This window comes from Panulirus ornatus, chromosome 27 (assembly GCF_036320965.1).
Source record: "Panulirus ornatus isolate Po-2019 chromosome 27, ASM3632096v1, whole genome shotgun sequence".
Lineage (NCBI taxonomy): Eukaryota > Metazoa > Arthropoda > Malacostraca > Decapoda > Palinuridae > Panulirus > Panulirus ornatus.
The window spans coordinates 1,607,141-1,634,812 of NC_092250.1; the positions used below are offsets into that span (position 1 = coordinate 1,607,141).

Here is a 27,672-nt window from a genome sequence, read left to right on the forward strand (position 1 = left end):
GACATAGCATATCACAAACTTCAACCACATATGTTAGTAATGCCTCTCTAAATACCTCCCACTTCATACCCAATCCCCTCATCTCACTTGGTCTCAAACTTCTCCTCACTTGGTCTCTCTCATACCTGCACACAGGCCTCCTTTCCAGACTTATCTTCGCTTGATCTCTCTTATACGTGAACACAGGCCACCTTTCGAGACCCACTCACTTTCACCACTTGTTTCCCCACATGAGATTTCCTCCTCACCTAAAATCAGTTCAAATACACATACTGACGACCTTCACTAAGAAATGGTCAGACAACCAAGCTGCTCCCCAACAATTTCACTTAGCATGCATGCCAAGTAGCACATAATCCATGCCATTTCTTTTATTTTCTAATGAAACTCTATTGTCTTGGTGTATATTTCTTTTGTATCCAAAACTCCGATAATTATCTAGCTTGATTTCCTTAATTTAGTCTTTACATGCCAGCTCTTCTCCATTTACCATTATATACACATTTATACACTTTACTTTTGATATAAAACTGGCCCTACATCATAAACTTGTTTTCTGCTTGTGGCAGAGTCAATCTGCTATATAGCCTTTAAAGAAGCACAACCCCCATTTTTTCTTTACTTTTTGAAAGTATTCTTCCTTCTCACTTTGGTTTATCAACTATGGTGATAAACTAATCCTGAATATTCTGTGTACACATGGCTTTTCTCTAAACTCATGTCCTCTCTTTTGTATGTACTTTTTCCTAAGCACATAATACCCTGTTTTCTTTTCTGATTTATTTTCATTGTGTAATTACATATTTTCACTTTACAGAAATGGAGTTTTATTCTTGTGGGGCCCCATCTTTTTAACATTCTTCAATGTCATTCAACTTTTCAAATTTCTGGACATTGTCTGCATCTATCATATCTTCGTGCATCTATCACCCTTTTACTATAACAGTACTTCACATCCTTCTGAAGTTTCTTGCTTAATTTCACATTATATCCTCTGGTTGTTTATCCCTACATCTCTCAAACAACTAATCACTGTCTACATTATCAATGTTTGAAAAAAAAACGGTGTAATCAGCTCATCCCTCACTCTTCTCTCCTCCAAGGTGGGAAAATTTAAAGCCTTTAGCCTTTTCCTGTAATTCCGCTCACATTGTTCCTCTTTTGCAGACATTCTCTTTTGGCCTTTTGTGCTTTGTGTGAAGAATTACCTACATGTACATTAAGGAGAGGAAATTTTACACCCATGGGACCCCATCTCATGCACTTTTTGTACCATCAAGAAAATCTCCTGTAAGCTACTAGAGTTCACAGTCTCCTTATTTGGACTAATCCAATACAAAATTGTGTGTGCATGTGTCTGTATGCATGTGTTTGCAGTTTTAAAAGCAGATAATACCAATCACTGCAGTTTGTAAAACAGATAATACCAATCATGTGAAAAATATTCCTCATTCAGAGATATTGAGGAACAAGCTTCAAATGTGCAACAGAGATAAGAAGAAACAGGAAACTTAAAAGATATGTCTTATCTATAAAAATTCATAATTCAATAATAAAGAAATAATGCTACATCTAAATCTGCTGCTGTTGAGCACTGACTTCTTTGCATACTAACATCAGGTTTAAAAGCCATCATAGATAAATAACTTAATTTAGTGTACTAACAGAAGAGCTACCACCACCATTACCATCACCACTATATGGTTAGAGTCTTAGTACTGATTAATGGAAAGGAGTCATTCAACAAGCCTTAATGTAAGAAGAAATCCATCCTGTGATTCTGAGGACTCTTTTTCTAATAATCTGAAATTAAGTTCCAAGCAAATGTGTCGTGGAATGCTATAATAGAATTTTGAAGTCATGATATAACAGCAATAAATGAAATATTCCACGGGTTAAGGGTCTAACTTGCAACCTTCAAAACAACACTGTAAAACATTTAAGAGGGGACACAAAGAGAATTTTTCTTACCGTAAATGCTGCTGTATCTGTTCATAATTGACATAATGAGAATATTTGTGTGGGTCAGCAAAGGCTGTACGACTCCCAGGTCTTCCAACATTATCACCATAGAGGTCATAACTGTGAGACCGAATATGACGAGCATCAGGCTTAGGCTCACTGGGAACAGGATCCAGTCGCTGCAGAAAGAAAATCATTTCAAACAGTTAACTCACTCGTTAATTTTAGTCTAGTTTTAAGAAATCTCCTTTTCCAGTTATATAATTTTGTTCATGCAGGGATTGTCAGCATCTATAATTTTGGTTTTATATTTCAGTACATTTAAGCAGTACTCTTAAAGAAAAAACTAGATAAGGCTTCATTATTCAGCTTAATCATTTACAAAAGGAAATATCGATCTTTTTATCTGGGTATCTTAACCTCTTTCATTGGGGGGGTTCATTAGCAATATTACTATCTGTCCATTAACTTTGACTCCATTCCCATTCATCTGGGATTTACTAGGTGCATACAACCTCACAGTTTACTTATTCAGATCCTCAATGAACATCCTGTATCTTAATGTGAAAAACAAAGTTCCACACTAATATTCGAGAATTATCTAGTCCTGATCAATTCTCCTACTGTATCTTCCTATCTTTTCTTTGGCCTACCTGTTTTTATCCTTCTAATAACACTACTTTATAATTTTGTGACTGGCCTCTCATCTATCATTTAATCTACAAAACCATACAATCTTATAAGATTCTTGCTTATGAACCTTTCTAATGATTTCTTCAAACCACACATCTCTTGCATCTTAATTCTTCACTCTACCTTCCCTCTTTGTACCAAATATACTATGCATGTCATCTACTTCTACTGCTCATATTTTCAAAATTTTTCCTGACTTATGAAAACTATGGTTCCAAACTTGTACACTGTATGGCTCCATTGTGCAAGCTCATCACACACTCTACACATACATTTCCTTTCTATTCTATTCATATCTAAGTCTTCCCCTTACTAGACTTTTCTCTCAACCACAGCATTTCCATTAACATCCCTACTGAGCTTCATTTTTATCATACTTGACTGCAGTTTCCTACATTAGACAGGAAGTGCCAGGAAGAGATGAAGAAAGGCCCAAATCTGCTCACATCCATTCTCTAGATGTCATGTGTACTGCACTGAAACCACAGATCCCTATCCAAAACCAAGCACTGAAAGACTTCTCTGTGGTTTCCTCTGGATGTTTCACATGCCTTGGATCAGTCAAACAACAGTACATTGACCCAAGTATACCACATCATTCTAATACACTCTATCTTGTGCAAGCTTTTCACCTTCCTGCATGTTCAGGCCCCGATTGCTCAAAATCTTTTTCACTTCACCCTCCTCCAATTTGGTCTGCCCATTCTCCATGTTCCCTCCACTTGACACATATATCCTCTTTGTTGCCCTTTTTATCACCACACCTTTTCCATACTTTCATTACAAATTTGATCAAACCACCTCATCCCACATATTGTACTCAAACACTAAATTTCCAACACATCCACCCTCCTCCATACAGCCTTACCTATAACCCAGGTTTCATATCCACATAATGGTGTAGGGACAACTATTCCTTCAAACATACCTTTTTTTGCCCTCCCAAATATCGTTCTTTCTTTACATATATTCTTTAGCTTTTCCAGAACCTTTGCCCACTTACCTACCCTATGATTCACTTCAGTTTCCAAGGTTTCATTTGCTGTCATGTACCCAATCCAAAGTATCTAAAACACTTCACTTCCTCCAATTTTTCTCCAATCAAACACACTCTAACTAACCTTTCTCTCAACCCTGCTACACCTAATAACCTTACTTTTATTCACATTTACTCTCAACTTCCTTCTTTTACATATTCTTCTAAACACAGTCACCAACATCTGCAGTTTCTCACTCGAATCTGTCAACAGTGCTCTAACATCAACAAACAAGACTAACTTTCCAAGCCCTCTCTTTCCCCACAGACTGCAAACTCGACCCTCTCTTCAAGACTCTTGCATTTACCCTCTCACCATCCTATCCATAAACAAGTCAAACAACCATGGTGATATCACACATCCCTGCCACAGATTAACCTTCACTTGGAACCATTCACTCTCCTCTCTTCATACTCATACACATGTCTTACACACTTGATTAAAAACTTCTCTCTGCCTCAAGCAGCTTTCCTCCCATACTCTATCATAAGCTTTTTCTAGACCTATAAAGCCTTAAAGGAAGATTAGCGCTCCCTGCTTGGCTCCCTCTTCAGTTCCATATTTTAGAAACTGAAATATAAGAAAGGGTTTTCCATCCCCCCTGCTCTTGCACCCTTTAGTTGCCTTCTATAACACATAGGTGATACAGGGGTAGAATTCTCTTTCCCCTACCCTGGGATGATTCTAAATGCCTATATTCATTCACAATTTCCAAGCCACCATCAAAACTGATATTACATAGAGACAAAATATCTATTTCAAAATCTATAATCTCACTATTGACCACATTCACTTTTGGAATATTCCTTTTAAACAGATCAACAGAGCAATCTATTGTTCTATCCAAACTTTCAAATGATTTAATTCACAGATCACCATAATATGCACACGCCATTTAGTTTCATAATAATTCAGTACTATCCCTACTTTCTTATGAATTCATACAATTACTCAGAAAAAAAAAGGGGAGGGGGAGCACACATTCTACATACACTCGGACATTTATCTTAAATCATTTCCTTCCAAACATTTGCCCAAAAACAAGCAGCAATCGCTCTTCCACAAACACAAAATATACAGGAAGTTGGGACTTAAAATGCTCTCTCAACAAATTCAATGCAAGGCTTTTCTAAATTCATAAATGTAACAAGCACTCTCTTCTCTTTCTCATATCTCATCTCTGCCTTCCCAAAAGCAAAAATTTGGTCTACAGAAACCTTTTCCTTCCAAAATCCAACTTGTTCTTCACTTACAAGGAATTATGGATATATCACTATATTGCAGCTATCAAAGTTAGGCGGTCACTGCCTAAGTTTAGCACTGGACAGAATTATGACATACAAACATATTAATGATCATCTACTAATCAAATCACTATATCTTGCTGAGTGGAGTATGCACTGTTTCTATGACATATAATGACATGACCATTTCCATATCCTCTAGTATTGGTGATCCAAAGCAACTGCTGACAAATTTTGAAGTAGATTTGGCTATAAGAGAAACAGTTGCAATTCGCTTACACTATTAGAGATGTTTGAAAAGACTGAGGGCTACATCAACAGGTGCAAGTATACAAGAGATAAAATACAAGTTAAAAGGTAAGAAAACTTTTGCAAAAGAAGTTTGCATATTGTAAAGCAACTGTTACTTGCTTGCACTACATAAAAGAATATGTAAAATAATGCAATTATCTAAAAAACTAAACGAACTATCAAATATCATGAAGTCTACTTTCACTGTTATACTCTAACTTTTCAATAAATTTTTATAATAAAAATTAATCAGAGAGAATTTTGACCAACTAGAATAAATCTTAGTAATACCTTGAAATTTCTTTTTACACTCTTGGTATATGCTCAAAAGAATACCATTGTACTTGGTGACAAGAATATTCACACAGATTTGAAAAAAAAAAATGATTCAACTATCAAAGCTTATAACATATTACATAAAAAAAGACAGAAAGCTTAAAAAGTCATTCATAGAGCAAAATGTAATAAATAATCTTACATAAAGCATTCATTTCATATTCAAATTCAACTGCAGTATTCTTTCTGGGAAGAAGTCACTAATATACTATAATATAGGAAACATCAAAATGGACAGAGCAGCATGATAACAAAAGGAACATCAGCAATAAATGGCTAAGAGCAAAATGAGTTCTGTTGGTGTTCAACATCACTAATAACTAAATATCATTTGGCAGAAAAAATACAGTAATACAAATGTAATCAAACCTATGAGCATCTATTGAAAAATATAGTGAAGCAAATATAAGAAAAAGATCAAATAATACATGAAGGCACAAGAAATACACATACAGTGTACGTCAAAACAAACAGTGTATCCTATGCAGTAAATGAGGAGTGGTTACCTCCATCATACAACTCAATGTTCGACTCTCGCCAATAAGGTCCTGACTCTGAGAGCGACGGTGCCTGCATGGGTTGGGACGGGGCATTGCTTTCCCATGACTCTGCAACACCATCCACATCATGCAGTGTATAAATATATATGTTAACTCCCATGCATCAGTAAAAAAGTGCACATCAACTTGTACCTATACAAGAAGAAACAATAAAACATGCATATTCACATTTTAGTATCTGAAAACTAGTGCAAGCATTTACTGGTAAAGATGTACAGATTAACATGCTTGCACCTGGCACATGCCATGCAAAGCTAGTGCTTCAAATCCACACCCTTACCCAGAAAAGGCTATTGTCTAGTATGGCAGTGGATCGCAGGGCAGCTAGAGGATTGGGAGCAGCTTTGGGTGGGGGTGGAGGTGGGGGGCAAGGAGAGCCCCGAGCAGACATGGCTGCAGCCTTCCCTTTCACACCCATGCGGGGAAGTGAGTTGGTTCGGGGTGCACCACCACTGCTACTGCTGCTGCTGCTGCTGCTACTGCTGCTTAGAGGCGCTGCTGTGCTACTGATGCAGCCACCGTTGTTATTTGAGTTGGAATAAATGGTTTCTTCCCCAACCACAGATGTAGCCACCACCACTCTATTACTAGCACCATCACCAAATATGCTTGCACTACCACCATCATTGCATAAATTGCTAGCACTGTACACCATGAAAGTTGAGTTGTGTTCATTCATAGTTTGATTGATAAGGTTTTTATTTGCCACATCATTAGAATTAACAATGCACAGGTTATTGTTTGGCAGGGAAGGGTGCAACACTGATTCTGAGACAGTTTTAGTAAAAGAGAAAGAAAAATCAGGGGTAATCTTATTCATCTGGCTGAACTGTGAGTTAGAATGACTAGTGGGGGCCACAAAGGCTCTTTGGTTAGTTCGTGGTTGGTTCAATGACACAGAAGGACTAGAGCTCCGGTTTGGTTTTGGATTAGGCGGAGGGAGGGGTGGTTTGTAGTTGTTGTTTATAGGTTTATTCCTTGGAGGAAGAGGAGGTTTACTTGATACTGTATTCTGAATAATTAAATTTGACAAATTATTCACTCTTGCATCATCACCTTCAGTACTAAATGGGGAAGATACCTCAACATGCCTATCCGAGTGTTTTGTCATCTTAAAAGGTTTTGAATATATATCGTTATTGTACACATATCTATTTGGTGGAGGAATATACGGGGGAGGGTTAGTCTCAGAAGACTTGGGGGCTGATGCTGGAGAAGTAGCATTTGGGGCTGGGGAATCAGTCTCTGGCCTGATACAGGAGCCATAAAAAGAGTTACGATTTATGTTGATCAATGTGTGACCGGATGGTTTGCCAATAATACCATGGAATGAGTGTCTATTTGGGTTTCCAACACCTTTTGGTTTGTTAGTAGTGGCAGAGGAAGATGATGAAGATGTGGGTTTAGGAGTATCTGAGCGCCTATGCACATTGCTCTTGGACATTACTTGCGGCTTGGTGTCAGTAGAGTTAAGCGTGTTATTGTTAGCCTTGTCAGCTTCCGAGTCTCCTGTCTCCCCAAGCACCTGTAACAGTTTTGGGAGAATCGAGCTCAAAGCACTGCAAACTCACTCAGAAATGAACATGATCAACAAGTGCCAGAAAATGCCTTGAATCCAGCAAATTTTTACCTGTATGAGTCTTCTTTATCTTACCTTTGTTCATGAGTATACATCTAAAAAGATTACGTGCAGTATCCAACAAATTTTTTTTAGTATACTACAATGCAGTTGTGACAGAGAGGTTCCCTTTGTTTTGCTGTGACACTAGTTGTTACACAGCTAACAAATGGTACTAGTAAAAGCTTAAAGTATGGTTATTAATTCATAAAATTATGATTACCCTCAGTGTAACACTAGAACTGCTAAAATAGTGGCTCTTCATATTCTAACTTACATGACAGCTTTGATGTAAATGCTACAAATAACCCTTACATGTATCATAAAGGTCCACAATTTGTGAGCTACAGAGCACGGATGACTCAAGGCATGGCGAAAATTAAAATATGAATTTTCTTAAGCTGTCAAAGCAAAGATGAAGATACAAACAAAGAAGAATGATATCTGCCAGCAGGTAATGACAGTTTCTTAATATACAATATTTCTGCAAAGCAAAATGATAAAATGTCCAATGATAACTTGTAGGAAGAGACTGGAATGTACAATGAACAATGATAGTTTTCCAAGATGAGGAATTCAGGGAGAGGTGGGGAAATAAAAATAAATTTCACCTGTGCATAGCAAAGTTTCTGAAAAAAGAGAAATAAACAAAAAGGCAACCAAAGGAAGAGCCTGACAGAAACTATCTGCAAATGTAAGGATAAAAGACTGGACATATAACAAATCTTGCAGAAGGAAATAATCAAGGGAATGGAACAATAACATATATGTGAAATTACACAGGTCTGATGTTTTGTTCTTCTGTATATTAATGGAAAATTTTACAATAGCATATCTAGGTCATGTTCTCCCAGATGGAGTGCTTATTCTTACATTTCTAAAAACTAGTGTACATAATTCATTTGATAAGTATGTCGGTTGAAGAAATGATGATAATGGACTTTAAAGATATCATGTCAGATGACTGAGTATCATAAGAGGGTTTTTATAAAGGAATCTGTGAGTAAGGAAAGTAGAGAAGGCCGCAGAGGTTAACTGGCACAAGAACTGAGTGCTATTACTTGCAACTGACAGTACTTACTGGTACTAGAGATCAAAATCCTGCTTTTAAAACAACAAAAGCTTTTCATAACTTCAAAAAAAAAAGTTATATATATATATATATATATATATATATATATATATATATATATATATATATATATATATATATATATATGAATTTCTCAGACTCATACCTTTGACATAAATACCAGGTTTAAAATCTGCAAAGCAGAACAACAAAAACTTGATTAGCATAAAATATTTTTCCAGCCATAAATACAACCATAAATAATCACATTACTCATATGTAGAAGAAACTTAATCTATTATTCATTAAACTCCAACCTGAAACACAAGAATCCAACACATTTAAGGTAATACTTCTAGAGACAACTACTAATTTGTCTAAACATACCTGTCTGAGAGCACTTTCATAACGCTCTTCCAAATCATCAGTAGGGTACGTGCGGTTTCTCTGAGCATGTCGACGCTGATGCTCTGCCCTTAGCTGGTGCATCCGTTCAGACCGGGAAGGTTCTCCATCATCCCCTCGCATTTGTGGCGGCTGCTGCAATCATGGGATTATTAACATATAGTGATGCATATTACAGCATGCCCAAGCAGCAACCAATAATAATAACACTGATATACATACATACACTCAAAAGCATGCATGCATGAACATGGTCACCCACACATATAATATGAATCTATGTGTATGTGTATCATCATATACACGGGCAATACCATACTCTGTCTGCACATGGTTACACCACGAGTGAAGAGTCACCTTTGGTGAGGTTGTATAATTATGTATCTATTTATATCTCTGCAACTGAAACTCCCTCATAGGGGTGGTCATGGCAACAGAGTCACCATAACTAAAGAACTCCAGTGCTGCTTCTTAGCCTTTACTGCCTCACCCTTTACAGGTCACTGGCAGAGGGCAAGTCTAACACAGTGTTTGCAGAGGCTCCTATCTAATATTCCTAATGACTACTTCTATCTAATGCTCAACCTACTGGCTTTACCTAACAATATTGCCTAAATCTTCCTACCTACTACAATCTACTGCTAATACCATTTTCCCAAAAGGCAGGACTAGCAATAGTGCTCACTGCAGGGAAATCTAGAGATACAAAGAATGAGCTGCACAAGTTAAGTGTTTTCCAGTGTTACAAATGACAAGGAGAGATTGTATGTTTGTGAACAGAATGAACAGAATGCAAGTAGTCCACATGTTAGTGAGGCAGAAAGAAAAAATAGCTACCTGGATCACAGAATTGCAACTTGACAACCACTATAGTGCTGGCTCACTAAGCAGATGTCACTAACCCTCCTGATACTCCAAAGAACATTCTCTCCTTGCTAACTATGACATGGTCTTGAAGCTACAGAAACTCCAATAAAGAGGTCTTGGAGTTATCTAACTGAACTCCATAAAAGGGGTATTACGGTTATATAGCTGATAAGTATTTAAATCACTGGGCCCCTTAGCAGAATAATGAAGGGTAGAGTTAAAGGTATGGAAGTGATGAATGAGTTAAGGGTCAGCATAGACCTCCTGAACCTGAATTATGCAGCCAAAACATGGACATGGAATGATTCAGAGTTTAAGAATCCAGGCTGCAGAAATGAGCTAATTGAGAGCACCATGTCTTATGACTAGATGGAATGAAGAAAGTAATCAGGAGGTGTATGAGAGATTTGGTATGGCAGGGAATGCAAAAGAAATGAATTGTGGAGTGGTAGGGTGGGTAAAACATGAGGAGACTTGTGACATGAGGAAACACAGTGAAATAGTACTGGAGGGAGAATAATGGTGGAAGAATGCATGGAATACCATATGCAAAGGAGGTAAATAAAGACTGGGATAAAAGGGAACTCTTTTGCTGTGGCTACCTTATTGATGGGAGTTCACAGGGGGAACAGGCACCAGATATATAAATATATAGATACAATTCATTATGTACACATACATTATTCATGTTATCATTATCATACAACCTAAGTACCCATTTCATGGGGCTCCTGTAGCTTCAAAGCTGCATGTCATGCAGGAGCAGTGCATGATGAACTCCACTGGGGTTAAAAGGTTCTCAATGAGATTGTATTCCTTTCAATTCAGTGATGATGAAACAGCCTTGCTGAAGGTGACTTCAAGCTTGCAGTAGAACTACTAACACCAGTAATACCCAATATTAATTTTTTTTCATACTTGATCTAACACCAGTAACAGCCAGTGTTAATTTTTTTCATACTTGATCGCCATTTCCTGCATTAGCAAGGTAACTTCAGGAACAGACAAAGAAAGGCTGCATTCTCTTACATACATTCTCTAGCTGTCAGGTGCAATGCACCAAAACCATAGCTACCTATCCACACTACCCATATCCAGGCCCCACAGACCTTTCCATGGTTTACTATGGCCACTTCAAATGCCTTCTACATCAGTGAACTTGTCGGTACAGTCTGGTCAATTAAAGCTGGAGATGCTACCATCATAGAGGATGAACAGGTTGATCCTGAGGTAAGTTTCTTAAAAAACTCTGAGGCAATCCATCACAAATGCATCAGTGGGCATGGTAGAGGTGCTTTGCCATTCTATCACAAGTAAATATGTCACAGTCTTACCAGTGTTGATCTAAGAGACATGAAGTAATACCTGAGTGGCCCGTGCAGTATTCTCAATCATCCTTCTGTACTGCTCCTGCATATGGTCATGTTCTTCTTGTTGCAACCGTCTGGCAGCAGCTAATCTCTCTACTTCTGCTCTGTCCATTTCAGTTCGACCCTCAACTCTATCTCCCTCTCTGTCACTCTTCAATGGAAGGCCACTTGTATTATCAACACTTTTGCGGTGTTTACCAAATCTGAAGGTAAGAAGAGAAACAAAACATGTTGAAATTCCATTTACCCAAATGATCAAGGCAGAGAAGTGTGAGAGTGTAATTATCTATCTATACTGCATAAAAAAGGAGTTTTACACTCACTGGGCCACATTTCCTAAACATTCTCAATATAACTAGAAAATGTCTGAAGACAAATGTGATGATGGTAAAACTTCTGAACATGCTTTGAATGAGGTTAATGCTTTACTTCACTAAGTTCTTGCAATTCTAAGTTCATGCAGATTTAAGTAGTGCTCACAATGGTTCATGAGTTTCATACATTGCATCCATACCTCAATAATGGCCAAAAAGTCTGAAAACATATATTTACACATATCTAAATATCTGGGTTGGGGGAGAAAGAATGCTAGCTCCATATTCTGTACATTTTGTAAAGGAAACCTAAAGGGGGTGGGAGCTGAGGTATGGGGAGGGGGGGATTTTTTTTATTCTAATTTCTAAGAGGAAGCAGAAAAAGCCAGGTAGGGAGTGTTCATCCTCCTCGATGGGTTAAACTGGGGAACCTAAATGGGTGTGGATGCAACCAAGATGAGAAGATAATACATAGTATGTTTGATGAAAGAAACCTGGAAATTGTTCTTTTTCAATAACACACTGGACATGGGCTGAGGATGTGTATAAGTGAATCAAAAGGCTGCAGGAATCTATACCACCCAATGTATCTGTGTACAGAGTTAAAGATAACAAAGACAGAAAGACAGAAATTACAGAACAATAACATAAATGATTCCTCAACTGGACACTATCAGCATCCCAAAACAAAGTCATATCAAAATGATGAATAAACTAAACATCAATCCAGGTAAAATCAAAATATGCATCTCAGTACTAGTGCTCTACAGAAGAAAAATCTTTTTACAATTTAGCATTAATCAGAATAAACCCTAGATTTGTTGCAAACTTGTCTCAACAGGCCTGCTTCAACTGTCTATGATGATTATTCAAGCAAGTCTATTCCTGCTTATACCTGTCTTATGGTAATAAACTAATGAAACTGATTGTACATGCTTGCAAGACGATTCATAACAAGATTCTTACAACTTTAATGCAATAAGAGTAACAAAAACTAGGATTCCATGGCACATTATTTTGTAAAGACTGAATCATCAATTACCTTTAACCACTATTTTAAGATGAAAAACACTTAACATAATGGTCTTGATGATATGTTATGAAATCATGCTAAAAGATCAGTGCCCTTGCAAATTAAAGTAAGAAGCTCACCTGAACATCGAGCCAAGACCCTTAAAAAGTCCTGGTTTCTTTTTACCAATTTTCTTGTGCTTGTCCTCAGCTGCAGAATTTACAGATGACTGTCGACTATTACCCCTCCCAAAGCCTGAGCCACTAGATTCAGACTCTTCTTCTGCAACTAAATATAAAAAATACTCCTCAGATGTAAGGCCTTCCACTAAGGATATAATGACATTTTAAGAATGATTAAAAGGTTTAATAAATGACCATGCAGGATATTAAACAGTTACATGAATCAATCATGCAATGGCATCAATCAAAAGACCATTTGATAGTAAGCAAGAAGTAAGACAATCAAAGGATAACAGTGGAGGCATTAAAAATGTCGTCAGGATGATCAGTGCCGCAGTTGTGTTTAGAAAATTGTCAAACATAAAAATTGTGCAGAAGCAGTGCAAAAGTAAGTCATGTGTTACCCACAAGAAGCAGTGGATTCATCACCAATTCCCAGATTTCATATGTGAGGTAATGTAGATCACAGCATCAGGGAACATGACCCATAATCCATCCACGTCCCAACAGGTCAAGTGATGTCAAGGCCATGTCCAAGTTAATGAATGTAGATTGTCCATGTCCAAGAACAACGGGGGTGAAAGGTCAATGTAGAAGGATGGGAAAGAAAAATTAGTAATTTGTATTAACTTCTGTGATCTATGAACTAACACAAAGCAATGCAATGTTCATAAAAAAATCTATATCAGACGTCCTATATTTCTTTCTAAAGGCATAAATGATAAAGATATGACATAAGTTTACCTATACTTCTCGAAGTCTGTCAGATTTATGAGGGAAGAGTTTTGCTGTACCAAAAAGATATGATTCATTTCATAATATATGAGATTTCAATCACTCAACAAGGTGACTGAATAAATGTATTCATCTACATGATTCTGCAAGATTTATAAAGGAGTAGGGGAGAGCATTCATACAACAGTCCCAAATGCCTTGCTGTGAGAATGAGAGGTAATCTGATATTGATTTAACCTAAAGTGACACTCATATTTCACAGTTAATCCATTAGCAAGTGCACCTTACCCACATGACTCCATGTATTCTCCTCTGGTAGACTTGATCTAAGGTGAGACTATGTGCTGATGCTATGTCTAGGTTAAGTATGAGAGTAATGCCTCTTACATGAGTATAATTTCTTGTTTATGATTTCCAGCATACCAGTGTGTTACCCATATCTTTGTCACAGAGAGAGCAAAGCTCTTTCACTTTTTGATATCTTGTATCGAACCTTCCTTCTGTGTTCCTACCACTTAATTGTGAATTTCTCAAAACCTTCCAACACAATGCCCTGGTTCTTGGATACTGAACTACATTTCCTAGTTTATCACCATAGAAGCAGTAGAGTTCTGTGTAGTTTCCAAAAATACATTTCTTTGAGTCTCTTTTCATCTCTGTTCACTTTACATCCTCATTTATCATACAATCAAACTCAAACATTACAGGATCATTTTTTCCAAATGGTGTATCAAATATAACATACTCAACTTCCTTGCTATGTGTGAAGAAAAGATTTAGTAATGATTACATAACAGTTTTCTCATCCTACTGTGTTAAGTGACATACTGGAAATTTTTCTGTATACTCTTAAGGAACCTGTGTCTCCATGAGTCTGTCTCCATATGTGTGTGTGTGCAATACCCTATTTGTACTGTGTGGGGTGTGAGGTCTACAATCGTGTGGCTTTACCTCTTGAACTTTATCATACAACTTAAATTTCTGGATGCTGTCCACAACTAAAAGTGAAAGGATGAGTCACTGGATGCTGGTTTCTCTTCACAGAATCAAATATTGAAAATGAACTATTCTTACACAAAGGTTTTGCAGTGGAAAAATGATCAAAATAAGCAAGGTTCTGTTGCGAAAAAATTATCAAAATAAGTCATACCAAAACAAACAGTCAACTTCTCACCATTAAAATAAAAAATTCACAAACTTACGTGTTTCCATCTTGTTGCGAAGGCCATTAAGTGGAACATCATATGAGCGATCAACAGCAGCACGAAAGCTTTCATTACAGCCACGGCCTCTTGGTACTCGACCTGATCCCATTCGGTGTCCCTCTTCCTCCAAGGCCATCTTTAAAAAATTACACAATTTGTCACCCGCACTGATTGCTGGGTAAATGGTGAGATACAAAACATTTATCCTACATCATCACAATTACAGCAGAGACTGATTTTTGTTTTCTTATAATGATAACATCCTTGTAAACTCAACTGAAAGGATTCTGTTCAGAGCATATATATATATATTCTGGGAGCAGTGAAGAATGTTTGGAAGTCGAGAATATTATCTCGGAAAGCAAAAATGGGTATGTTTGAAGGAATAGTGGTTCCAACAATGTTGTATGGTTGCGAGGCGTGGGCTATGGATAGAGTTGTGCGCAGGAGGGTGGATGTGCTGGAAATGAGAGGTTTGAGGACAATATGTGGTGTGAGGTGGTTTGATCGAGTAAGTAATGTAAGGGTAAGAGAGATGTGTGGAAATAAAAAGAGCGTGGTTGAGAGAGCAGAAGAGGGTGTTTTGAAATGGTTTGGTCACATGGAGAGAATGAGCGAGGAAAGATGACAAAGAGGATATATGTGTCAGAGGTGGAGGGAACGAGGAGAAGTGGGAGACCAAATTGGAGGTGGAAAGATGGAGTGAAAAAGATTTTGAGTGATCGGGGCCTGAACATGCAGGAGGGTAAGAGGCATGCAAGGAATGGAGTGAATTGGAACGATGTGGTATACCGGGGTCGACGTGCTGTCGGTGGATTGAATCAGGGCATGTGAAGCGTCTGGGGTAAACCATGGAAAGTTGTGTGGGGCCTGGATGTGGAAAGGGAGCTGTGGTTTCGGTGCATTATTACATGACAGCTAGAGACTGAGTGTGAACGAATGGGGCCTTTGTTGTCTTTTCCTAGCACTACCTCGCACACATGAGGGGGGAGGGGGATGGTATTCCATGTGTGGCAAGGCGGCGATGGGAATGAATAAAGGCAGACAGTGTGAATTGTGTGCATGGGTATATATGTATGTGTCTGTGTGTGTATATATATGTGTACATTGAGATGTATAGGTATGTATATTTGCGTGTGTGGACGTGTATGTATATACATTCTGAATGGGGGTGGGTTGGGCCATTTCTTTCGTCTGTTTCCTTGTGCTACCTCGCTAACGCGGGAGACAGCGACAAAGCAAAATAAATAAATAAATGTTCATCATGCTACTTGCCATTTCCCATGTTAGTGAGGTATCGTTAAGAAGAGAGGACTGAGCCTTTGAGGGAATATCCTCACTTGGCCTCTTCTCTGTTCCTTCTTTTGGAAAACTAAAAAATGTATAGTATCAATAATACTACTCACTACATAGTCATTATATCTGCTTGCTTTATGCACAACAAAAATATATTAATTTTAGTTGTAATCCAATGTAGAAAGGACTGCATCTGTACAAATTTCAGTCCAAGTAGATTTACCATTTAGATATCTTTACTTCTGTTTTTCAATTTGATACAACACTTTTTTAATACTGATAAATGATACACACACTTCCTGGTTTATATTCTCGAATCAATAAGCTTTCTCTTCACACACATTGTACAGATCTAAAGAGTACACTTAAATCAGTTTCATTAATGACATGACATGTTTGTTTTATTTACTATGCTATCAGTGAAGAATGCCATATCATTTAGGATGAGTAATTCTAATGAGCTGTTGTGTCATGTTGATGTGATTTATCTGTACTCATGTAAGTTCATTACTCTTTTTCATCTGCTGATCCATTTTTTAAGCTTTATAGCTAGGTATACAACCAAAGTCTTTCCTTCTTTCTTCCCATTCCATCTATCTATATCGTGTCTCCATTCCCAATGCTCCAAATTAATGGGGTGAATCTACAAATTGCAAACTGAAGTATCTAGTCCACATCACTATTTGGTAAAGTTCAAGAGAAAGAGAGAGGTCACAAAAGGCTGAAAGCATGAGGTGGTAAAGAGACATCAGAAAACATTAACTCACCTCTTGGACCATGGTCTGCAAGGACTCCAGACTAGAGGACTTCTTCATGCCCAGCCCTGGACCAAAATCTAACCTCGATCTCAGAGCATCTGGGGATTTATTTACATTACAGGGTTATGTGTGTAACTGAACAATTATATGTGAAAACTTTATCAGGATCTTAAAGTTCTACAGGTTTATCAATGGTTCTTATAACAAAACCTAGAAACAGGGTCTCATTTCTCTTTATGTATATACAAAACGTGAGAAATGAAAGGTTATATTATGTTAGCATACACGTGACAGATTGTACACATTACAATCTCATGCAAGCATATTGTTTTGTAAATATTAGTTTAAGCTTTATGATTCATACTTTCAACAAAGAAGGTATATGCACATAACATCTTCCTAAATAATTTGTACACATTTTGGTATCCTTCCCTAAGAGATTAAAGTATAGAATCAAAGTATATCTAATGGAAATACTATCTTATCACACACATCAAAGATAGTTATATTCAAAGGCATAACTTTAATAAAGGTATAATCTTAAAAAAGAAGAAGATAGATCCAAACTATCTTGCATCTCAAAACTGTTAGTAAAAAAAAAGCATTACTTTAATAAAGATATAATCTTAAAAAAAAAATAGAATCAAACTATCTTGCATCTCAAAACAGTTAAAAAAAGAAAAGAAAAAAGTGCAACAAATGGTTGTCTCAAATTACAAAGGAAGGAGGATGTTGCATCAAGCTCTGGGTGGAGAGGGGAGATCCGTGTAAGAAATTATTCAAGAATGCCTCCCAAAACAGAATTCAACCAAATAAACCTTTGCTTCTCAGTGCGGTGCATTCTTATTCTACAAAGGCTAAAGATGCATGAAATTCCTGTGTGACACTTAGCAGGGGTATGTAAAGTAAACTAGGTCACATCAATAGGTGTGAAATTGATGCGAGAAACAGCGATTAAGTATAATGATAAAAAAAATCATATATAAAATGGTGTCAATATGAACAGTTTCATGTACAGTATAGGAAATTCCACTCTAAATAAAGCTTGGAGAGAAAAAGGAAACTTAAAACCTTTTAAAGGCCCTAAACCTCATCACTATAACCTGATATGTCTCCCTCAACAACACTTACTTGTGACCAGCCCTGATGCAAACTTTAAGTCCACCTTATATGTTACATTAACCTTTTGCTTTGCAGATATTGTACCAAAGATCAACTGAAACTTTGACTGACATGTTCAAAGATAAGTTTTCGGTATAAACACACTAAGATGTTATACTCACAGGTGCTAGGTGCATTTGTATAAATTACATTAATATTACAGCAAATGTTATTAAAGTATCTCCACGTAAGATGATGTGTACAGCTATAAACTTGTAAATAAACATGTGAGAGAGAACTTTTATATATTCTATGAGGATTTTCTCTAATCCAATTAGAGTTGTGGAGACATATCAATGACTAACAGAACCAGAAAGACCCTCCCAAGTAGCACCAATTCCCAACATTTACCCTGTGATGAAATGTGCTCATGCGAGGAGGGTTGATGTGCATGATTGGTGCGCTGGAGAGTTTGAGAGGCTAGCGATTCATCGGATGAGGCACGAACCAGCTTCCCCATCACAGGTTCCCGACACAACAAGTCACGGTTACGGGATGCTACACAGACAAATAATTAAGTGACTTTCAAGTCATAAATCTCACCAAAGAGATAGAATAGTTTAGTATAGCAACAATGAGTCTAGAGTTTTGTCAACACACAAGAAGATAAAATGTTAATGATAAAATACAGTAGTTATTTTCACAAATATGAATAATTCTAACTTTAAAAAGCTTTTATATATACATAATAAAGAGTTAGTCCTGTTAAACCTCATTTCAAACACTGTGTAACAAAATCTCATGGCTGAGATCCTCTGAATTTAACCTAAATTCTATGCAGCAGTATGTCATCCAAATGGAAATAATTACATATTGTCTTAAATGAGAAGATATTATATCACAGGGGCACTGAAATTACAATACCAATGACATGAAAATCAAAAATTATTTTAATGACAGCAAGAACAGACCCATGTTAAGATACAAGTAGATAAAGATGTTTTGATACTGTGCTGCTATGCAATAATACATTGATAATCTCTGATCTTTATCAAATTGCTAAATCATCAAATTATGGTCTAATGATTCAGTAACAAACATTTACAAAACTAGAACAGAATGCTGAGCTGGAAGATGACATCATAAGTTCTGAATAATCAGATGAGGCAATTTCATGCATTATAGCAAATGAACATTTATAGAGTTTACTACTGTGTCCAAACACAATTTCATACCTCACCATGCCCTACATGAGCAGCCCAGGCCCAAGCCTTGGGGAGAAAAATGTGAAAAAAGTTATTACATGCAGAGATTATTGAAATTTCCTGTAACCACAGCATGCAAAAGCACTACAGTTGTCAAGACCAGGAAACAACCGCAACATGCACCATCTTAATTAGCTGTTAGTTACCCCAATTTGAGATCATGTTGGAAAGATCTTGGCCAAAAGTGGTCCGATGGCTCCCCCTACTGTAATGCCTCTCTAAGCTGCGGGTAACTGGACTGAAAGGGCCGCGAGGGTATCTAGACCACTGCAATTTTGATGTTCCCCTCCCTGGATAGCCATCCAACTTTTCTGAACCTCTTTTATTTGTGGGTTTATTGTTATGTAACTTTTGCTGCTTGATAATGGGTTTAGTACCTACTTCAGAACTTAAAATTTGATCTGATTTCTGAAGTGCAACGGATGACTTTACACTATCAACAATAAATCTTGACTGTTGAGGTGTCAATGTGCTTCCTTTAGACTGTGGGTCATGTTTCATTATCTTAGCACAAATTTTCTTAGGGGTATCAGACTGAGGCACAACAGGAGGGGGATCGCTGGATGGCACGTCAATGCCAACTTCCCTTGACCCGGGTCTCAACTCCTCCAGAGCTCCACCTTGAGGGCAGACACCACACCAAAGTTATGCCCAGTAGAGCAGATGTCTCACAACTTATCAATGAGGTAAGAAAGCTTTCAAAACAGTACATGCCTTTGCCATTTTGCATCCTACATACTAGGAAATCAAAATATACCTCCAGATGTTGCAATGCAAGATGTTTAGGCAAGATGTTACAGTTAAGTATAAGCTGTCACGTGAAAAAAAAAAAAAAATCAATGTAATTTCTTTTATTCCACTGCATCTCTTAGAAAGATTTAATTTTGAGTGAGAAACTGAAGAAGTTTGGAAGTGTGTGTGGAAGGAGAAAGTTGCAAATAAACAAGAATAAAAGCAGATTTAGCAGAGCAGAAAGATAGGTTAGTTGGGGAGTGAGTACGAATGGAGAAACTTTGGAGGAAGTGGGTTGTTTAAGATACCTAAGAGTGGACATGGCAGTGAATGGAACAATGGAAGAAGTAGTGTCTTGGGATGTGTGAGGGGTTGAAGGTTCTGGGAGCACTGAAGAATGTGTGGAAATAGAGGTTACCATGTGGGAGGGCAAAAATGGGTATGTTTAAAGGTACAGCCGTCCTAATGATGTAAGAATGTGAGGCACAGGTTATAGATAAGAATGTACAAAGGAGGTGCATGCACCCCTCCCCCACGCTATGACTCACTTCAGCTTCCCTGGTTCCATTCGCTGCCAAGTCCACTCCAAGACATCGAGAACACTTCACTTCCTTCTATTTTTTCTCCATTCAAACTCACATCCCAACTAACTTGTCCCTCAACCCTACTGAACCTAATAACCTTGCTCTTATTCACATTTACTCTCAACTTTCTCCTTTCACACACTTTTCCATACTCAGTCACCAACTTCTGCAGTTTCTCATTCAAATCAGCCACCAATACTGTATCATCAGCAAACAACAATTGACTAACTACCCTGGCCCTTTCATCCCCAACAGACTGCATACTTGCCCTCTCTCTAGAACTCTTGCATTTAACTCCCAAACCACCCCATCCATAAACAATTCAAACCTGCATGTCATGGAAGGCAACTAAGAAGAAGCAACAGGGGCCTGGAAATCCTCCCCTCCAGTTCGACTTTTCCAAAAGAAGAGAGAAATGGGCCAAGTGATGATTTTTTCTCTAAGGCTCAGTCATCTGTGCTTGGCACTACCTCGCTAACATGGGGTGGGGTGGCACCAGGAATGGATGATGGTAAGCAAGTATGAATATGTACATGTGCAGATATGTACATGTCAGTGTATGTGTATGTATGTATGTGTGCATATGTTGATATGTATATCTATGTATATGTACGTGTACATACTGAGATATCTCAGGTTTGGTCACATGGAGAGAATTAGTGGGAAAAGATTGACAAAGAGGATATATGTGTCAGAGGTGGAGGGAACGAGGAGAAGTGGAAGACCAAATTGGAGGTGGAGAGATGTAGTGAAAAAGATTTTGAGCAATCGGGGCCTGAACATGCAGGAGGGTGAAAGGCATGCAAGGAATAGAGTGAATTGAAAAGATGTGGTATACCAGGGTCGATGTGCTGTCAATGGATTGAACCAGGGAATGTGAAGCGTTTGGGGTAAAAACCATGGAAAGTTTTGTGGAGCCTAGATGTGGAAAGGGAGCTGTGGTTTCGGTGCATTACACATAACAGCTAGAGACTGAGTGCGAACGAATGTGGCCTTTGTTATCCTTTCCTAGCGCTACCTCACACGGGGGAGGGGGGTGCCATTTCATGAGTGGTGGGGTGATGGCGGGAATGGATGAAGGCAGCATGTACGAATAAGTACATATGTATATGTCTTTGTATGTAAATGTATGTATACGGTGAAATGTATAGGTATGTATATGTGCATGTGTGGGCATTTATGTATATACATGTGTATGTGGGTGGGTTGGGCCATTCTTTTGTCTGTTTCCTTTTGCTACCTCGCTAATGCAAGAAACAGTGACAAAGTACGTGTAGGAAGAGAGGAAAGTGATTGGTTCTCAGTGAATGTAGGTTTGTGGCAGGGGTGTGTGATGTCTCCATGGTTATTCAATTTGTTTATGGATGGGGTTGTTAGGGAGGTGAATGCAAGAGTTTTGGAAAGAGGGGCAAGTATGAAGTCTGTTGTGGATGAGAGAGCTTGGGAAGTGAGTCAGTTGTTGTTCGCTGATAATACAGCGCTGGTGGCTGATTCATGTGAGAAACTGCAGAAGCTGGTGACTGAGTTTGGTAAAGTGTGTGAAAGAAGAAAGTTAAGAGTAAATGTGAATAAGAGCAAGGTTATTAGGTACAGTAGGGTTGAGGGTCAAGTCAGTTGGGAGGTAAGTTTGAATGGAGATAAACTGGAGGAAGTAAAGTGTTTTAGATATCTGGGAGTGGATCTGGCAGCGGATGGAACCATGGAAGCGGAAGTGAATCATAGGGTGGGGGAGGGGGCGAAAATCCTGGGAGCCTTGAAGAATGTGTGGAAGTCAAGAACATTATCTCGGAAAGCAAAAATGGGTATGTTTGAAGGAATAGTGGTTCCAACAATGTTGTATGGTTGCGAGGCGTGGGCTATGGATAGAGTTGTACGCAGGAGGGTGGATGTGCTGGAAGTGAGATGTTTGAGGACAATGTGTGGTGTGAGGTGGTTTGATCGAGTAAGTAACGTAAGGGTAAGAGAGATGTGTGGAAATAAAAAGAGCGTGGTTGAGAGAGCAGAAGAGGGTGTTTTGAAATGGTTTGGGCACATGGAGAGAATGAGTGAGGAAAGATTGACCCAGAGGATATATGTGTCGGAGGTGGAGGGAACGAGGAGAAGTGGGAGACCAAATTGGAGGTGGAAAGATGGAGTGAAAAAGATTTTGTGTGATCGGGGCCTGAACATGCAGGAGGGTGAAAGGAGGGCAAGGAATAGAGTGAATTGGATCGATGTGATATACCGGGGAGAACCAATCACTTTCCTCTCTTCCTACATGTACACATGCCTTACATCCTCGATAAAAACTTTTCACTGCTTCTAACAACTTGCCTCCCACACCATATATTCTTAATACCTTCCACAGAGCATCTCTATCAACTCTATCATATGCCTTCTCCAGATCCATAAATGCTACATACAAATCCATTTGATTTTCTAAGTATTTCTCACATACATTCTTCAAAGCAAACACCTGATCCACACATCCTCTACCACTATATATATATATATATATATATATATATATATATATATATATATATATATATATATATATATATATATATTATCCCTGGGGATAGGGGATTAAGAATACTTCCCATGTATTCCCTGCGTGTCGTAGAAGGCGACTAAAAGGGGAGGGAGCGGGGGGCTGGAAATCCTCCCCTATATATATATATATATATTATCCTTGGGGATAGGGGATTAAGAATACTTCCCACGTAGTCCCTGCGTGTCGTAGAAGGCGACTAAAAGGGGAGGGAGCGGGGGGCTGGAAATCCTCCCCTCTCTCTTTTTTTTTTTCCCCAAAAGAACGAACAGAGGGGGGCCAGGTGAGGATATTCCAAAAAAGGCCCAGTCCTCTGTTCCTAATGTTACCTCGCTAACGCGGGAAATGGCGAATAGTTTAAGAAAAAAAAAAAAAAAAAAAAAAAAAAATATATATATATATATATATATATATATATATTTTTTTTTTTTTTTTTTTTATACTTTGTCGCTGTCTCCCGCGTTTGCGAGGTAGCGCAAGGAAACAGACGAAAGAATGGCCCAACCCCCCCCCATACACATGTATATACATACGTCCACACATGCAAATATACATACCTACACAGCTTTCCATGGTTTACCCCAGACGCTTCACATGCCCTGCTTCAATCCACTACAGCACGTCAACCCCGGTATACCACATCGCTCCAATTCACTCTATTCCTTGCCCTCCTTTCACCCTCCCGCATGTTCAGGCCCCGATCACACAAAATCCCCCTCACTCCATCCTTCCACCTCCAATTTGGCCTCCCTCTTCTCCTTGTTCCCTCCACCTCCGACACATATATCCTCTTGGTCAATCTTTCCTCACTCATCCTCTCCATGTGCCCAAACCACTTCAAAACACCCTCCTCTGCTCTCTCAACCACGCTCTTTTTATTTTCACACATCTCTCTTACCCTTACGTTACTCACTCGATCAAACCACCTCACACCACACATTGTCCTCAAACATCTCATTTCCAGCACATCCATCCTCCTGCGCACAACTCTATCCATAGCCCACGCCTCGCAACCATACAACATTGTTGGAACCACTATTCCTTCAAACATACCCATTTTTGCTTTCCGAGATAATGTTCTCGACTTCCACACATTCTTCAAGACCCCCAGGATTTTCGCCCCCTCCCCCACCCTATGATCCACTTCCGCTTCCATGGTTCCATCCGCTGCCAGATCCACTCCCAGATATCTAAAACACTTCACTTCCTCCAGTTTTTCTCCATTCAAACTCACCTCCCAATTGACTTGACCCTCAACTCTACTGTACCTAATAACCTTGCTCTTATTCACATTTACTCTTATTCATCAGTATGCCTGGTGAAAAAAAAGATCAACAGGAGCTATCAAAGTACAGTTAGATCATTTAAACTAAATAAGCAACTATCAACTCTTATAGGTTTGTAAAACACTACTTGTTAATGATAACCATAACTAGAAAATTATCCAGATCTAATGGTTAACATATTTATGATATGATAACCTGTAGCAGATATCATTTCTATGACCATTCAGGACCGAAAAACAGTGGTGTTAATAAGTTGGTGAAAGCGGATTAAAAAGTTAACAAAAATACCACAAATATCCTCTGCCTGAGATTTTGTTTCCATATATGCATATACAGTTAAAAAAAAAAAATCACAATCCATACTCATTCTAACACAGTTGGTCCTGAACAGTACAGTAGATAATGAAATTTTTTACAGCACCACATTAAGCTTATTTTGAAACCTAAATACAAATAAAGCAGAAGCTTCTTCAGTTCTTTAGAAAATTATAGATATTTAGTGAAGTAATACATTACTGTTTTTAATGGCATAATGAAGATGTGGAAAAAGATGAACAAATACTTTGTGATACCGAGACTACTAATGAGGAACTGTAAAATATTTGATGTTAATAACTAACTGGAAAGATCTAATATTGTAACACTGCAGCACAAGAAAACTACTTTGATCTTACGTAAGTTTCATGTAGATATATCAACACTCAACATACCTTCTACTGCATTCGCGCCAAGTCCTTGACCGACAGTAAGTTTTTCTTGAGCTAGCATCATTTGCTTTTGTTTTTCCCTCTCTTCTCTGCTGAGTCAAGTAAAGTATTATGCATAAAAATCTGAAGAATGTACTCTATATAAGATTTCATTAATGAAGGAAACATAGCACAGCACTAATATCAGCTCTTACCTATAAAAAACACACTACTAACAAGGCTATGCAAGGAAAAATTAAATCTCAAATTTCATTTACGATTTTCATCTATGACTTTCGGTAACCATACTATTGGTTTTCCTCCATGAAACAGCCTTTGAGGCCTGAAGAAATAATCACCTGGCTTTTTTATTGCGCTGATACGTATCAGTGTTTTTGGCATCCAAGGTGGCATGACGCTTCTCTGACATACTTTGCCGGCCAAACTGATCCCGGGAGAACCCTGCCACATTCTCTTCTAGGGAAGTTCTGAAACGAATTTGAAAAACCATAGGAGAAATAATAAATTTCTATCGCATATGGCAATGTACTAGGTCTAACATGCAGTATTTCAGGAATTGCCATCAATATCTATGCACTTATATATGGCAAAAAATTCATTTTGAGTGGGTGTCCAAAACATGGTAGTCCAAACAACACCTTCAAAATCAGGAAAACAATATTCTAAACAAGTCACTGTGGTAAGGTCATATATATCCCTCAATCTATTTTCCCTTCACAGCAACCAAGGCATATTATCATAATAAAAGACTTGTCTCAGCTGCCTCTCCTTTGAGGAGAAAGGAAACTTTTATGGTCATCCCTGCAGACAATGATCATCCGGCCTATGAGAAATGCTTTTGACATTTCTATTACTTTGGCTAGTTGACAAGTATTTCTGTATCTATGTCAAAGGGTCTTTAATGGACAAAACTGTTAAGTACGAGACCTTCCAAATTACTGAGTACAAGAACACCTTTAACATGGCAGTGCTTTGAGGGATAACCAAAGGAAAGTTACATTCCATCTCTGTTTTAATAAAGTAAGATATCTTACTAAATGAATGATGATCAATATATGTGTGATATCCATGATTTTGCACAAAAACAACTTACTGGCTTGTATAGGCATCATCTGACTGACTTGGACGGTCTCTGTAGCTTCCTGCAGAGGCCCCAGGACCATCTGACCCACCAAGTTGTCTGATTACACAAAAAATATTAAAATCAATATGGGTATATGAAGAGGGTGAGTGAGGGAAGGATGACTAGGAAGGTATTCATGTCCACAGTGGAGGGAACAAGGAAAAATGTATACACAGGACTCAAGACTAACATCCACACAACCACCTACAGTATATCAATTTACTTCTTGATCATTAACTGCTAACAACAAATTGGTTACCTACCCTGAAAGGTGAGTCCCAGCATCATCATGAATGATAAGAGTATCCCTAGATGGCAGGTTAACAGTTGGGGAACCAAGGGGATTAATACCAGGAACTCCTACGGTCAGTGATTCACGCTCACCACGCATTACTAACTGCTGCAGCTGCGATGTGTTCCATGTGTCGTGTGTTGCCTTGAATAAAATGAAAAATCATTAAGTATGCATGCATACATAGGGCCAGAGTTAAGACTTAAAATTCTTGAACCTTACCACATACAGGTGGCAGAGACAATTCATAAAAAATATTACCTAAAAATAATGAATGTCTTATGTAAGCTGATAAACTTACTTAGGTTCAGTGTAAGAGTAATAATCATATCATTCCTACTATAAAAGAATTGGACATCCCTGCCATGTAACAGCCTTGAGTATTGGCTATCAGGTCCCATTCTGCTTTACACACAACTCTTTAAACATATTGGATCTGAGATTTTTTCTTTTTGTTATTTACATTAGGCAAAGATGTTTTCAATGTACTGGTAAAAACTTGTATTTGAGGTTTAAGTTTTAACCACTTCAAGGAAATATGAAGATGCCTAACAATTTACTTAGGAAAGTATTCATTAAATAGATCTTTCACTTTGACTGCTATAGAACATGCAACTTTATACTGCTACAAATATATCTCCATAACAAAAGCAGCTTCCCAACATTCATGTGTTAGTACTAAAGTATTTTCATTATCACAATAAAGAATCTTGAAAGCTAAACTAATCATTATACTAACCTTATAATAACTCTCATTCCTCAGTGCTCCATTATTGCTGGTTAGTCTCTGAATAACTGGGTTTCTCACATCAAATGTATCCATATGAGTGAAGTCTCCTCCATCAATTTCATGCCGATCATCATACTATAGGACATTTACAATAGATGACATTACATAGAATGAAATAATCTACAATTTTCTGAAACACATACAGAGTATGAATAAGAGGCTTACAACACAGGGGTGAGAAGCAATAGTTGCATAAAAACACTAACGTAAGTGAAAAATTATTTCAAACACACTGAAGATGAAATACTTAATGTCATTTTATCAAATTTCATTTGTTTCATCACCATATTTGCTGTAAATTT

General features: G+C 37.9%; 1 protein-coding gene across 21 annotated transcripts in view; it reads right to left on the minus strand.

The window, feature by feature from the left end:
- Positions 1 to 27,672, minus strand: part of LOC139757523 (partitioning defective 3 homolog) — a 257,547-nt gene that overhangs the window by 19,113 nt on the left and 210,762 nt on the right. For 11 of the 21 annotated variants that reach the window (XM_071678059.1, XM_071678062.1, XM_071678053.1 and 8 more), the window contains 14 exons: positions 27,320 to 27,445; positions 26,552 to 26,724; positions 26,259 to 26,345; positions 25,504 to 25,632; positions 25,169 to 25,254; positions 19,470 to 19,943; positions 18,470 to 18,616; positions 16,967 to 17,055; positions 14,901 to 15,039; positions 12,922 to 13,108; positions 11,451 to 11,658; positions 9,201 to 9,353; positions 6,070 to 6,171; positions 1,972 to 2,141 (listed from right to left, as the gene is read on the minus strand). In XM_071678059.1, coding sequence (XP_071534160.1) covers positions 1,972 to 2,141; positions 6,070 to 6,171; positions 9,201 to 9,353; positions 11,451 to 11,658; positions 12,922 to 13,108; positions 14,901 to 15,039; positions 16,967 to 17,055; positions 18,470 to 18,616; positions 19,470 to 19,943; positions 25,169 to 25,254; positions 25,504 to 25,632; positions 26,259 to 26,345; positions 26,552 to 26,724; positions 27,320 to 27,445 — 2,270 coding nt within the window. Of the gene's footprint in view, positions 1 to 1,971; positions 2,142 to 6,069; positions 6,172 to 7,570; positions 7,649 to 9,200; positions 9,354 to 11,450; positions 11,659 to 12,921; positions 13,109 to 14,900; positions 15,040 to 16,966; positions 17,056 to 18,469; positions 18,617 to 19,469; positions 19,944 to 25,168; positions 25,255 to 25,503; positions 25,633 to 26,258; positions 26,346 to 26,551; positions 26,725 to 27,319; positions 27,446 to 27,672 lie in introns of all 21 variants that reach the window. The other 10 variants (XM_071678070.1, XM_071678058.1, XM_071678049.1 and 7 more) reach the window with 9 other exon arrangements.